Here is a 14,068-nt window from a genome sequence, read left to right on the forward strand (position 1 = left end):
TGCCCCACCCCTACAGCAGCATATAGGGGCAATAAACGCTGAAAAATCGAACAGTAGCAACATTTAATGGGTTATAAATTAGGGGGCATGGGTTAATGGCAATTACAGACATCTTATGAGGGCATGCGACGTTTCCAAAAGCTCTATGCAAATGGATGCATCTAGGGGCGCGTTGGGGGAATTCAACAGCCACCGAACTTGATTGAAAATCTAAAGACAAGCGTAAAAACCCCAATACCTCTGTGGAGACAAACGAGAAGGAGATATCAATTATGAGGCCTTTGCGGCCAACGATACCATCTAAGATAGATGTAAAGTCGCCAAAGTTCCGGATCAGAATGGGGTTCCAACAAAGCGATAAGTATTTACATTTGACACCCAAATTATGAATGATCGTCACGGCTCTTTTTGCATCCAAGTTACACCTGTCAAAGGCAATAAATTGCCAACAAATATCGAGGCCCAGCATATTATAGGAAGAAATGTCTGGATTCCCACTCAAATTGAGGGTGCACTTTTTACTTTGACCTGAAGAGACTGGGCAATTTTGAGACATCAGTGAGCTGAGCTCTGTGGTCAATCCGCAATTTATCAACGAAAGGGAAGCTAGGCGTGTATCCTGCATAACCAATGCATTGAGCAGCCTCTCTAACACGGAACAGGGAAATGGGCCAAAAACCTCAACACACGAGACAAAGACAAGAACGCTCAATAAACCATCAACGAGGCGATTGTTGCAAATTTCAGACGCACAAAATAATGGCCCAATGGCTACTTTATCAAGAGCATGTCTTGGTGTCTTGAAGGGCAATACTAGATTTGATAATCCAAAAAGCGATAGTTTATCATTGTGGGAGACATCCAGGGATGAAATCGTGGCAGTTGAAACAAATTGGGACCACTCCTTGAGAGATGAAAGACCCTCCAATAGGTTCCCTCGAATCGAAAAGCTGCAAAAGTCACCATTTCGAATGTGACTATCAAGAAACAAAAACAGGACATCATCGGTGATCAAATTATGCGACAAATCTAGACTTGAAATGGTCGACATTTGGAAGCAAGAAAGAATCTTCAAATTGGATGCCAAAAGACATCTTGATATGGTTAGCCTTTTGCAACAAATATTGGTGATATCAAGCGAGAAATCCAAACGAAGGTCCGAAATGCTAATCAGATCAACATCGTTTTGGCCCTGAAGGGCAGCAAGCACAGGTGCAAGTGAGAACATCGGATCGTCTATCAATTCCGAAAATAAAATTTCGCCGTTGAGAATAATTGAATCCGCCATTTTGTCAAGGATATCATACATCTTTGGCATAAATGGAAAATTTAAGGCCTTGCAACAAGCCTCATATCTTTTGGCCATTTTCTTTTCAGAGGCATCGCAAATTCCATTATCCTTGCACAAGTTTAAAGGGCTGGCGTTGGGCAAGGCTGGGGGGCTGGCACCGGGCAAGGGTAGGGGGCCGGTGTGAAGTGCACTTTCAGAAGTAATAACCGCTTCTTCATGAAGAATTAGAATCGAAGATTCAGGCAAAGATAGAACCAACCCCAACGACGTGGATAAAAGCAATTCTGACCCATCTGAAAGACACAATCTCAAGTTGGGTCTTTTCTGCCCATCGGAAAGCAATAAAACAAGATCGCCCACATTCATCGATGACACCTGAAGTGAGGATAAGGGAATCGAAATAATACGTCTAGATGAGTCTTCCCATCTGATTTTGACCACAATGGAAGGGGAAACCACCTGTGCCGGCCTCAAAGACGTGCAGTCATTAACTCCATTTATATGTTTGGTCACAGGCTTTCCGAATAGGCAATTTTCCAATTTTTTGTTATCATCAATGGTCCTTTTATGGCGATTGATGGCTTCCGAGGAAAAGGCGTCATCTGKCCCTTCTTTTGACTCATCATCGCTAAGAATGATGGCCAACCTTGGCTTAGTGTTGATCCTCTTTTTCGGACAAAAATCTTCTTCTTCCTTTCCATTTGCAATAAAGGACGTCAACTTTTCAGATGAAATTGGATTCCTGCTTAAAACGCCTTTGTCAAAAATATTGCCGTTACAATCGAAATTATCACGAGTGTAACGATAGTTTTTGTCGCAAGCATATTGCGAATTGTATTCCTCATCGTTGACCACAGGCTTCTTATTGATGAGGCGATCCACTGCTCTGGCATTTTGATGGGTGTCTCCTGAGGCATTAATGTTGGATTTTTTTGGTGCCAAAAATTGGGACCTAAAGAACTTTCCCGCAGATGCAAAGCTCTTGACTGGAAGATAAGCGAGTGAGCTTATTTTCTTTCTTTCCTTGTCAGGTGCGTTGGAAAATTTGCCCAACTTAAGACCAACTTTCTTTCCATGCTTTTTTGATTGTAAAACCATACCGCTGGAGGCAAGAGATTGGATGCTTTTAGTGGGCTTTCTTTCGCCAAAGTAATCAAAGGAAGACTCAAGCCACTCCACATATTCAAGATCCTCTTTACACGGGCCAAGAGGAGTAGAGGAGATGAGCGAGCAATATTTGGATACCTCAAGACCGGTCTTTTGCGTCATAGATGTAATATCCACGCTATAAAATGCTTGCTGCACCAGGGGAAACCGTTCTTGCAACCTTTTCTCGTCCCCTCCCTTTACAACTTGTAAATAATGGCTCATTAGCATCGCAATGTTGAAATACTCTCCGGTTTCATTTCCAAGTATTTGCGAAATAACAGCAATGGAGAGGTCAAGCTGATCCTTTGATGCAGGGATGTTCCCCAAGTTTCTGTAGCATTGGCATAAATACAAGTAAGACTCTGCCCTTTGCAGCATCTCTAAATCGGTATGTGCATCCCTGGAGCTTTGTACTTTCCAAGTGTCATATGCATAGCTCCACAGCCTTAATTGGGCAAAAGATCTGCCCAACACAGATCCTATTTCCCAAGATGAATCCTGCGAAAATAAGGGCCACAAATATCGGATTGCGTCAAGGGGCTGCTTAAGTTCGCTTTGGCAGCAAATCGCAGCGCTAAGCAAGATGTCACCAGAGACAATTGGCTGATCAGTTGAGACTTGAAGGAAACACAGCCCGGTACATTTAATTTCACACGTGCATTTGGACCAAGGGATCGCTTCATTGGTCGAATCTGCCGCAGAAATTAACGATGCTGCTGATGCCCGTTTATCGAGAAGCAGCTCGATTTCAGATATTCGTTCATTAATTAGAGACGCAAAAAACGAAAATTCCGCATCAGATGAGTTGGTCGATATGCGCAACGTCGCCATACAGGTGTGCAATGACTCCATGGCCTTATCGAGATGGCCCCAAGCCTCAAATAATATGGAAAATCTATAAATGATATCAACAACTCCCGACGAGTTGTTTAAAGCTCTATATATGTCAGAAGCTTCGGAAAATGACTAAATGTGGGCGAATCTGACAAACCTTCTCGGTAGCGACAAAGTTTCTCTCCTCGAGCAGCTTCATGCCTCTGTTTGTGTAGAATCTTGCCAACGCTTCATCATCTTGAATGGCGTTCGCAACAGAAAACGAGTTGGAAAAATAAAGTTCGCTATTTGAAGTGTCTTCAAGCCTCTCATAGGTCAGGGCCAGGTTAAGAAACGTGTTTGCCTTCATTCTTAAAACCTCTGTTGTCTCCTCAAAGCATTCCAATTCAGAAAGGGCAGACGAAAAGGCTCTTTTTGCTTCTTGCAAGTAAATCTTTGAAAATATCCCGGCCAGGTTATCATCCCGTTGCATATAAATGAGCCCCTGCTGAAAATAAGCAGCTTGCCTATTGGCCTTGACATTTGCTGCATCCAAAAATCGTTCTTGCGCAGAGTCAATAGATAAGCTTTTGCCTCCTGTCGACTTTGACGTACGATCGCACTCTGACAATTGAAAGTTTACATACATCAAGGCTTTGTCCCAAAGACAAATAGAAGAATCTGAAAGTATACCTGCAATGCTATGAAATGCATCACATTTCAAATCCGAATTCTTCATTGCCTTGGCAATGGAAAGCGCAGAGAAAAAATATTCCAAGGATTTATGGAGCTTTCCCGTTTTGACATAAAGATCGCCAATCGATGTACAGATATCATATTCCTCGTCCAAGTTACCCTGGCCCTTAAGACGAGAAAGCGATCTTTTAAAGTCCTCCAGATCTCGAGTATCTAATTGCTTTTCTATGGACTTTGACATAAATTGCCAATTAAAAATTACCCCAACTCGGTCAACTAACTGCCCTCCCCAATTTAAAATTTAAAAATTGCGACCTGTGTGGATTGAACACACGGCCTTAAGATCTTCAGTCTCACGCTCTCCCAGCTGAGCTAAGGTCGCACCAAAAAACTGAGGAAAAAAAATTTGATATTTTATAATACATTTTTGACACTAGATAGGCATGTTAATTGGTCTCTTTTCAATTCATGTATCAATTTAATACAATTTCATGCATCTTATGCAGTCCACCCTCCTATTGTCCCTCACAGCATGTGTAGATTGATATATTTTTACGCTCTCATTTTCATCAAAGTACTGTTGTATTCATTTGTCTCTTCTTCTTGTAACAGTTGTGCGGCTGCTCAAAAAGAACAAAAGCAGCCTTCTCAACCGCCCTCTCAACAGCCCTCTCAGCAGCCCTCTCAATACTATTTACTTGCAGATAGCTCTATTCTGGGTGGGGTGGGAATATCTCCAGCTGGAGATGGGACCCATCCAGAAATACTCGCCATTTCGGAATTAAAGTCAAAGCCGAACAAATGCCCGCTTTTGCCGTCTTCTTCGTTAAAACCCACGTGCACATCACCGGTATCTGAACATTTTATCCAAACCTTTGACCCATATACGACCATCATTAAAACTCTATATGGAACACACACCGAACTCTCCACAGCAACGCAATGCATTCCATTTGCTGCTGCGCCAGTGGTAGCGTCGACGATTTCGGCAACTCAAACGGTTGTCCAGTTTGCCTCTCCTCCCCAGCAGCCACAATTTATTCTTCCATATCCATCGTTTCCTCCGATCTTTAACCAACCCCTGCCAACAAGCAGCAAATGTACAGAGCTACTTTCTAATAATCAACTGCTTGCGCTGATCCACGAGCAAATGTGTGTTGGAAACGATCGCATGCGCCAAATGCTCAACGAAATTATTTCAAAAAGTGCGGTAACATCCTATTTTACAAAAACCATACTGCCTTCCTTCACTTCTACGCTGCCTATTTGCACCATATCAACATCTTCGGTTATTTCGACTTTTTCCAAACAAGGGGTTATACCACCATCACCCACCTCGCCGGCATGCATGTCGTTATGTAACAATGGTTTCCACCAGTTCCAAATAATGCCTCCACAAATACGAGTCGTGGTGGCTACTTCAACGTATCTATTACCCTCTTATGGGGCATTTACTGCACCATCACCATCGCCCCAATACTGTCCTTTCAGACAAGCAGCAACCCCCGATTCCTTTTAATAAAAACTTGAATGCAACGCTATGTGGTTTCCCAACTCACAAGGCGCCCGACAATTTTACGTATTTCTTTTCCAATTTATTGTTAATATAGCTACAGAGGGTCAAGTTATTATTTTGCATAGTAGGATGACTGACTAGGCTTTTGGGGAGGCGCTTGTGAGGATCCCAAGTTGATATTACCGCCGGCTGCAGGACCGCCTCGTTGATATGCAGAAGGCACCGGAGCTCCGCTTGAATATGGTTGCTGCATGGGCCCATTGTTAAGACTTGGGGGTCCAGTCTGCTTAAGATAAGTAGAGGGCATAGCTGAATAGTAAGACGAAAGGCCTACCCCGCTACTAGCGGCACCACCATAATATGCAGGAGGCTGTTGTTGTGATGCGCCTGCACCAGCTGGACCGCCACCACCAGCACTGCTTGAGACAACCCCATAAAAGCTACCTCGTTGCTGTTGTTGTGCCTGCGGTGATGGGTGTTGATGCTGATGTTGGTGCTGGTGCTGGTAATAGCTTCCCGGTGCTTGCATTCCGGCTTGCGATCCTTGAGATTGCAAAATAGGCGGTGCAAAAGAATGAAATCCTTGCTGTGAAAGATGAGGAGCTCCCTGATAGCCGAGTTGCGAGGGTTGAGATGAAGCCGATGGCGTTGGCGCATATTGTGGGTGTGGGTATTGTGAGGGAGTCTGGCCATAGCCCATATATGTTGGGGTTTGTTGGGGCACTGGGCCACCAGGCCTGTTTCCAGCATTGTATTGAGGAGCGGCATATCCCATTTGAGGCTGAGAAATAGGCAATGTCCCAGAGCCACTCGGCACAGATGCCGAAGATTGTAGCTGCATATGACCACCATATCCCGAAGCCTGCTGTGAAGAGGGAATCACGCCACCATATGGGTGCATTGATGCCACAGGCCCGCCAGAATAGGCAGTTGATGGCATTGACTGCGGCACGAGATGCTGTGGCTGACCTGGATTCTGATATTGTCCTGGTTGCTGATATTGATTTGAAGACTGACTTTGTGGCTGCATTGACTGCTGAACATGAAGATTGCTATACCTTGAAGCAGGAGCATCGCTTTCACTCCGGGAGTGAGATCTTTTTGAGGGAGGTGGTAAGCCCTCACTAGGCGAAGTGGTGGAAATTCCCTCTGCATATTTGGTCTTTGGCAGAGCCCGAGTTGTTTCTACCGTCTGCCCCTTGATTGTGTGGGGTTGGCATGACAGGGCATTTTGCAAGTCATTGGACGATTGAAAGGTAACAAATCCAAAGCCACGCGATTGGTTTGACTCCTGGTCGACCATCAGAGTGGCCGAAAGAACAGTTCCATAAGAAGAAAAGTATCTTTTTAGCTCGTCTTCAGTAGTACCCCAAGGCAGGCCACCGATGAACATCTTTTCAGATTTGTGTTGCGCGTCTCGCGGAATAGCAGGTTTTGGATCTACACGCTTTCCATCGACGTAATGGGTCTGGCTTATGATCACATCGACAACGGCCGGATCCTCAAATGTAACAAAAGCAAAACCACGAGTTTTTCCTTCCGGTGTTTTCATCACCACAGAATCAGAGAGCTTACCGTATTTGGAGAAGTATGTTTTCAGGGACTCGTCAGTAGTGTCCCAGCTAAGACCGCCAACAAAGATTTTTCCTTCATCGGGGTCCCTTGCCGGAGGTGCTGATCTTTGAGAAGAAAAGCCGGAAGATGAGTGGCGATGCGAGGATCTATCTCCGCCGTGGGAGGAGTGTCTTTCTCCAGAATTGGAAGATCTTTCAGCATCATTGGATGATTTATCCCCACCATGAGAAGATCTTTCCCTGCCGTGGGACGATGATCTTTCATTGTGCGAGGAGCCTCTGTCGCCATGGGACGAGCGATGATAGCCAGAATGGCCGTGACCGCTGGACTGATGGCGATGGTGATGGCCGCCACTGCTAGCATGTGATCCCCCAGAAGATTGCGGAGAAGTATTGGAAGTAGACTGAGAAGAGGGAGCTCGATCAACAAAATAATATGAGGAGGGTACAGTGGAAGTTTCTGCGCTAGCAGCATCAACTTTCGGTGCCAGTTGCTCCACATTTTTCGTTATTATTTCTACAGCAGTATCGGCGGAGACAGCCAAAGATTCCTCAAATGGAGTAGCTTGATTAAAATAAGCAGCGGGGGAATTTGTGCTAAGGGGTAGCAAATTAACCTTTGATTCATTATCTGCATTATCGTTTCCACCACCACCGCTGGGAACGGCATCACTTGAGCAAGAGTCGGCGGCACTATGAGGGCTATTTGAATCAGTAAATTTTAAATTATCCTGCTCATCTTCATTAGAAGTACTAATTAACTTTCGCTTTCTATTATCTCCATTACTGTGATTGTTAAAAGCGGTATTGCAACCAACATTATATCCACCACCATCGTCTGAGGAGTACTTATCGTTAGAGGGCACATTATCGCTTGAAGAGTGTATATCATCTACATTCGATGAATTATATTCATTGCAAAGTGGAAACTTTTCTTGATCCGATGATATTGTGTATTTAGTGTCATCAGCCTTGCTTTCTCCTATGGAAGAGGGGGCTGGGGATGCAAGAGGCAGTGGACCACGTAGGTGGTCCACTGCCTCTGGATAAAAATCACCTTGCGATGGTATTGTTGTTTGTTCATGCTCGGTGTCTGCTTGACTCATTGGGTTGGATTACACTGATGAGGAATAAAAATTATCGACAGCCTCGTATGTTGCTTATCATGTCAGTGCAAAATGTAAATCTTGAAAGTAAAATCTTATTTTTAAAAATTAAAAGTACTTATTTTTCATGCCCACAAAGGTAGTAGTTTTTGGTTCTGGCGATTGTGGGCAGCTGGGGCTTGGCGAGGATATTACGGAGCTGGAGCGGCCTATGGTGGTACCTTTTTTCGACGACAAAGACATTACCATTGTGAGTGCAGGCGGTCTTCATAATTTGGCCCTATCTTCGTCCGGCACACTTTATTCGTGGGGATGCAATGACGAAAAAGCCCTCGGTCATGATGAGCCAGAATGGAATATTGGAATCATTGCTCTTCCCCTTATGCCTTCCGAGCGGATCATTCAAATCACTTGTGGAGATTCAATATCTGCCGCGGTGACTTCCCAAGGTCGTGTATATTCATGGGGTACGTTTAGAGATTCTCAAGGGGTCCTTGGATTTTCTCCCTCAAATACCCAATTACAAGGAACCCCTCATTTGCTTGATACGAATAATATGAAGGTGGTTGACATTTCTGCTGGTGCAAATCATCTCGTTGCCATTGCGGGAGAAGCAAGAGATACCCTTATTTCGTGGGGATCTGGCGAGCAGGGACAATTGGGCCGTCGTGTTTTGGCCCGCCATAAAATCAATGGATTACGGCCAGTAAATATTACCCCCAAAAAAGGCATTCTCTCTCAATATGGGCTCGCTTCTGGATCATATTCGCGAATTGCTTGCGGTTCATATCACTCGCTTGCCATTACATCTTCGCTTATCCTTGCCTGGGGTTTGAACAATTACGGCCAACTAGGAAACGGGGATTCGTCTGGATCCCAAATGCTTCCATACCCAACTGCCATTCCCAATGGAACCAGCATTGTTGATGTTTCAGCGGGAGAACATCACTCGTTAGCTTTGCTTTCAGATGGACGTCTCTTTGCATGGGGGCGCGGAGATAGTGGTCAATTAGGCATTTCAAAGGATTTTACCTCTCCCTCATACAGCCCTATGCAGGTGGCGCCGACTTCTTTTGAAGCTCCCGTTCAAATGATAGCTTCCGGTAGCAATCACAATTTGGCTGTAGATACAAATCAAAACATATATTCTTGGGGGTTTGGCGCAATGGGCCAGCTTGGTGCGGGCTCCGATGAAGATCGGCATGTTCCAGAGCGTTTGATGCTTCCAAAATCACTTGCTTCGCTTGCCGGGCTCAAAGTCCGGCAAATCCAAGCCGGTGGCCAACATTCTCTTTTGTTGGTTGAACATCATTAGCAGGCTGTCCACAGCAACGAGCATCATGTGGCCAATTTTTTGTCAATAAATATTAGCGGCTCCCAACTTGAAAGTAGCCGTTGCATCGCTTTGTTTGGTGGTGCAGGTCACATTGTATTTGCAACGGAGTTTTATTAATTTAGTTTTGTATTCAAAGTACAGTGCTTCTGGATGGCCAACTAATATGAGCGATCAAGGCTTTTTTCATTACCTCAATAAATTTATAGAGCCGTTTGTCCCGATTAACAATCAGGCTGGAGACGTGTCCGCCCTTTCCTGCACGGCCTGTTCGCCCAACACGATGAATGAAATCAATTGCGTTTCGGGGAAAGTCATATAATATAACATGATTGACCTACGACGTGTGAGCAAAGCTATTGCCATTCCAAACCCTTGGGAAATCTAAACCACGGGACCCAACATCAGTGCAGATGAGAACCCTGCTTGAGCCGCTTCGAAAGGCTTCTACTGAGGCATCTCGATCCTATAGCTATGGAAGAGATACAATACTTTGGCTGTCATCGATCCTGTTAGGATCGATACTTTCGAGGATAATTCCGAGTTTTTTAAATACTCCGCCAAGGTTTCCACCGATTCAATGGTATTGCAAAAAACCATCACATGGCTTCCAACGGCTCCTTTCAGTATTTTTGAGCAAATGCCTTCAATTATAAAACAATACGCTTACGAGGCTTTGATGATCCAGCCAAAGAGACCTTGTAAAACTTTTGCTTAACAACATCGAGAGGCTTGTGAAGCTCCTTTGTATGTATAATCTTTGCGGCTGGTGCTAAATTTTTGATAACGTTTGAATAAAAAGGTTTGGATATGGAGGCCGTTACAAAGACCAGTGAGGCTAGGTGAGGAAGCAAGCATAAGTGCTTTAGATCGGCAATCCAATCCGTCTCAATTGGAGATGGCGCTGCCAAGATATCCGCCTCGTCAATTACTAGATGCCGAAGAAAATCTGTCGTAATTAGCGGATGCACTTTTTTAGAAACCGGCAATTGAGAAGATGTCAGCGGATTGGTTGTTCCTCGCCAATAGAGCAACTTGTTTCTGACCATCGACGAAAAAGCAGATGGATGCGTAACAAGGATATCTATTCCAGAGCTAGGCTTCCCAGCATAAGAGGGAACACATTTGATCAAGTCTTTCTAAGCAGGTGAAAACACCAGATAAATACCTTTGTGTATCCAGGAAGAATGATTCCGGATCTCAAATGATATTGTTTTGCTAAAAGTTTGACAATAGATATGATTTGAAGCGCTAGCTCTCTTGTTGGAGCAATAATGAGGGATTTAGGGCTAATTATTGTATCCCTCTTTGAAGGAGTTTCTGTTGATGGGGGGGCTTGATTCTCATCAAGCTTTAGCTTTGCCAATATCGGAATCAGGTAAGCTAAGGTTTTTCCTGTTCCTGTTTCGGCGGCCAACAGGGTGGAATGGTTGCGAAGAATTGATGGTATCCCCAGTTTTTGAATTTCAGAAAGTCTCAAAAATTTGTAAGTAGATGCGAGAATATCCAAGAGTGACTTTGGGATTCCTGCTATTTCCTTAAATGGACTGGCAGAATGTGCCATTGGAGGCTGGTTCTTTGCCACACCCTGAAACGACTCTTCGTGTTTCTTTAATTTGGCTGAAGCGATTGCCCTACCAGTTTTAGGTGTTTGCGAAAAATCGGATTCAGCTACAATCTGGAAGCGACTTGGGGTTACCAAATGTGCATCCTTGGCAATTGTTTTCCATTTCATTAGTTTCTTCAACTTTCGATTCTTCTGCTTGGACTCTATAAATGCCTTAAATGTAGAGCCCCCTTTCTTCCTTCCAAACTTGGGAAGATTGCTAGTAAATTTACCTTTCCCCGCCTTATTGAAATGCTTTTGTGATATCGAGCTTTTTGTTGAATAGAATGAATATTTTGGCGATCGCTTTTCACCTTTAGGCACATATGTAGCGCCTATTGAAATTAATTGAGAAATCCATTTGAGCATAAAAAGAAATCTTGGGGTTAGTATGAAAGTAAGTAGCTTTAAAGATTGTACATTAGGTTTTAATTTTAGAAGCCACTCGATTGGCTTAAATTATTGCTATTGCACATTGAAAATGGAATTACAGAAAAAACTCTACCGCATAGATGCACCACATTTGGGTTGTGCCAAATAGGGACCTTGATAAATGTTTGCCGCTCATACAGCAAATTGATAGAAAATGCTTCTCCAAAAAGGACTGTGTAATTAAAATGGACATGAAAGAAATTTTAAAGCCATCTGCGATTCTGATTTGCTCTGCTGTAACCGACCGGATAGTTGGATATGTCTTGCTGTCCTATACTCGTCAAGAAGCCTGCATGCGAGTATCCAAGGTTTTGACAGACATATATAATTTCCTAATAGATAGCTGTGCATCCTGAATTCCAAGGGAAAGGATTTGGCTCTCAATTGCTTGGAGAAGCAATAAAACTCGCCAGAGAAAGAAGGATCTCTTCAATTTTATTATACGTGGCTACATTTAGAATCGCAGCAATTCAGCTGTATACAAAGCACGGATTTACCAAAGACAAGCTGTTATCAAACTACTATTGTTCATCACCAAGCTCCACCACGCACAACGGCGATGCATATGAAATGCGGTTAACCCTTTCCATCGAGTAGATATTTTGGCATACATAACACCGATCTTGTTAAATATTTAAGACCTGCCTGCCACGGACCATTAAATTGTAAAATTGAATTAGATTTTAATCGCACGCGATTAAGATTTACATGCAAGTTGATATTTAAGACGGCAGTTTTTTGATCTATTGTGATGATTTTCAAAGCCCCCATCCTCGTCTGTGTGTTGTTCCTCGTGCTATCTGCAATAGACCTGTATTCTTGTGTGCATGTTGTATCTTTAAATGAAGGAAACTTTTCGCACGAGCTTGAGGGTAAAACTGCACTTGTCGTGTTCCAAACTAGCTGTAAGTTGCCTTGCATACTAAACATTTTTAGGGTGTGGACATTGCAATAAGCTGAAGCCAAAGCTTGAGGAGGCAGCAAAAACAGTCTCCCAACTTGGCTTTAATATTTACTCGGTCAGCTGTGAGGATGATTCGCAACTATGTCAAAAATTCCAGATTTCCGGATACCCTTCTCTAATCCTATTCCACAACGCAATTCGCGTCAAAGATTATCCAAATAACGCTGCTAGAGAAGTTCCCGAAATTGTTGAATTTATCAAGAAGGAAAACAGCCCGGCATTCTCGACGATCAATTCTGATGAAGATCTTGCTGCCATGCTTTCAGACAAAACAGCATACTCCGTCATTGCAATCATTCCTGAAGATCATCCAAAAAAGCTCGAGGCTATTGAAAAAGTTGGAGCCATGGCCAGAGCCAACAGAGACTTGGCCTCGTTTGCCATTACCCATCTTTCCAAAAGCGACCATTTGAAGCCATATCCTGAGGCAACCTTTTTAATTATCTCTGAAAATATTACCCATCTGACCAGCGACCTTTTGAAAGACGATGTTCTTACGCAGGTTCATCGTTTGAAACTCCCTCTGTATGGAAAGCTTGACGAAGAGACGTATCAGTCGTATTCTGAGGCAAAGCTTCCAATTGGGTTCTTGTTTGTGACGCCAGAAGAGGCCGAAACATACAAGGAAATGATGACCGATATTGCAAAAAAGTTTTCCGATTTGATCTCTATCGTTTGGTTTGATTCCACCATTTATGGAATATATGCCAACACGCTTGGTCTGTCTGGAATGAAATTTCCTTGCTTTGCAATCCATGACATGGAAACCGGATTTAAATTCCCATTTTCCGAAGACGTTCCGTTGGACTCTGATCATATTTCCAACTTTATTGAGGAAGTTTTTGCCGGAAAAATCTCGCCTTATTACAAATCGGAGCCGATTCCAGCCCACAATGATTCCGCTCCCGTTCAAAAGCTTGTGTTCAACAGCTTGAGCACGGTGCTTAACTCATCCAAGGCCGTTTTTATCAATTTTTGTGTGCCCAACCACGAAGGATGCATTGCCTTTGCCCCAAACTACCTTGAATTGGCCAATTCGTTCAAGGACCAACATGATAAAGTCCTTTTTGTCGAATTTGACTTGAATCAAAACGACCTACCTCTTGAGATCGAGTCCACCATAGAAAAGATCCCCGCTCTTTATCTGTATTTGCCCGAAACAAAGTCCTTCAGTGAATTTGTCAAATTTGAGGGCAAGCCTTACAAAACAAAGCTTGCTGAATTTCTCGTGGCCAGTTGCACGTAAGTATTTGTTTTAATTTCGTAGGCATGGACTAAAGTCTGTTGTTGTTGACTCGGATGACCATATATCGCAAAATTATGAAAGCAATCATGGATATTTTGACCATGATGATGCAGACTCTGGATTTGGAAGCGATTCGATGGACTTTGAAGAGCCTAGCCATGATGATGTGTAGTGCATGCGCAGTTTGGTTCATTAAAAAATTGCAATTGGCGTTTATTAAATTCACCATTTAAATTTTACCGAAACCCGTTTTGAAGTGCTACCAATTGGTGTGGAGGCATTGTAACTCTTTCCATTGAATTAGTCATATATAGTCCATTAAATTGCCCTTTCATTGTATCG

At 43.5% G+C, this 14,068-nt stretch overlaps 8 protein-coding genes across 8 annotated transcripts; 4 read left to right on the forward strand and 4 right to left on the reverse strand.

The window, feature by feature from the left end:
- Nucleotides 1–10: 10 nt before the first annotated feature.
- DI09_5p410 (uncharacterized protein) lies at nucleotides 11–3,292 on the reverse strand (the record flags this gene model as incomplete). Its single annotated transcript, XM_013381667.1, has 1 exon — nucleotides 11–3,292. One exon carries the CDS (start codon nucleotides 3,290–3,292, stop codon nucleotides 11–13), a length of 3,282 nt encoding a protein of 1,093 aa, XP_013237121.1.
- A 94-nt stretch (nucleotides 3,293–3,386) lies between these two features.
- Nucleotides 3,387–4,190, reverse strand: DI09_5p420 (uncharacterized protein; the record flags this gene model as incomplete). The annotated part of the gene is made up of 1 exon (XM_013381668.1): nucleotides 3,387–4,190. One exon carries the CDS (start codon nucleotides 4,188–4,190, stop codon nucleotides 3,387–3,389), a length of 804 nt encoding a protein of 267 aa, XP_013237122.1.
- A 291-nt stretch (nucleotides 4,191–4,481) lies between these two features.
- On the forward strand, nucleotides 4,482–5,468 carry DI09_5p430 (uncharacterized protein; the record flags this gene model as incomplete). Its single annotated transcript, XM_013381669.1, has 1 exon — nucleotides 4,482–5,468. The coding sequence occupies one exon, from the start codon at nucleotides 4,482–4,484 to the stop codon at nucleotides 5,466–5,468; it is 987 nt and encodes a 328-aa protein (XP_013237123.1).
- A 109-nt stretch (nucleotides 5,469–5,577) lies between these two features.
- DI09_5p440 (subunit of mRNA cleavage factor complex) lies at nucleotides 5,578–8,145 on the reverse strand (the record flags this gene model as incomplete). Its single annotated transcript, XM_013381670.1, has 1 exon — nucleotides 5,578–8,145. One exon carries the CDS (start codon nucleotides 8,143–8,145, stop codon nucleotides 5,578–5,580), a length of 2,568 nt encoding a protein of 855 aa, XP_013237124.1.
- Nucleotides 8,146–8,272: 127 nt separating this feature from the next.
- Nucleotides 8,273–9,460, forward strand: DI09_5p450 (uncharacterized protein; the record flags this gene model as incomplete). The annotated part of the gene is made up of 1 exon (XM_013381671.1): nucleotides 8,273–9,460. The coding sequence occupies one exon, from the start codon at nucleotides 8,273–8,275 to the stop codon at nucleotides 9,458–9,460; it is 1,188 nt and encodes a 395-aa protein (XP_013237125.1).
- Nucleotides 9,461–10,128: 668 nt separating this feature from the next.
- DI09_5p460 (uncharacterized protein) lies at nucleotides 10,129–11,453 on the reverse strand (the record flags this gene model as incomplete). Its single annotated transcript, XM_013381672.1, has 4 exons — nucleotides 10,129–10,617; nucleotides 10,647–11,291; nucleotides 11,318–11,355; nucleotides 11,399–11,453. 4 exons carry the CDS (start codon nucleotides 11,451–11,453, stop codon nucleotides 10,129–10,131), a joined length of 1,227 nt encoding a protein of 408 aa, XP_013237126.1.
- A 248-nt stretch (nucleotides 11,454–11,701) lies between these two features.
- On the forward strand, nucleotides 11,702–12,113 carry DI09_5p470 (uncharacterized protein; the record flags this gene model as incomplete). The annotated part of the gene is made up of 2 exons (XM_013381673.1): nucleotides 11,702–11,815; nucleotides 11,856–12,113. 2 exons carry the CDS (start codon nucleotides 11,702–11,704, stop codon nucleotides 12,111–12,113), a joined length of 372 nt encoding a protein of 123 aa, XP_013237127.1.
- A 154-nt stretch (nucleotides 12,114–12,267) lies between these two features.
- Nucleotides 12,268–13,898, forward strand: DI09_5p480 (uncharacterized protein; the record flags this gene model as incomplete). The annotated part of the gene is made up of 3 exons (XM_013381674.1): nucleotides 12,268–12,388; nucleotides 12,453–13,722; nucleotides 13,748–13,898. 3 exons carry the CDS (start codon nucleotides 12,268–12,270, stop codon nucleotides 13,896–13,898), a joined length of 1,542 nt encoding a protein of 513 aa, XP_013237128.1.
- Between the last annotated feature and the right edge of the window lie 170 nt (nucleotides 13,899–14,068).

The sequence above is a fragment of the Mitosporidium daphniae genome (genome assembly GCF_000760515.2).
Source record: "Mitosporidium daphniae strain UGP3 chromosome Unknown contig-5, whole genome shotgun sequence".
Lineage (NCBI taxonomy): Eukaryota > Fungi > Microsporidia > Mitosporidium > Mitosporidium daphniae.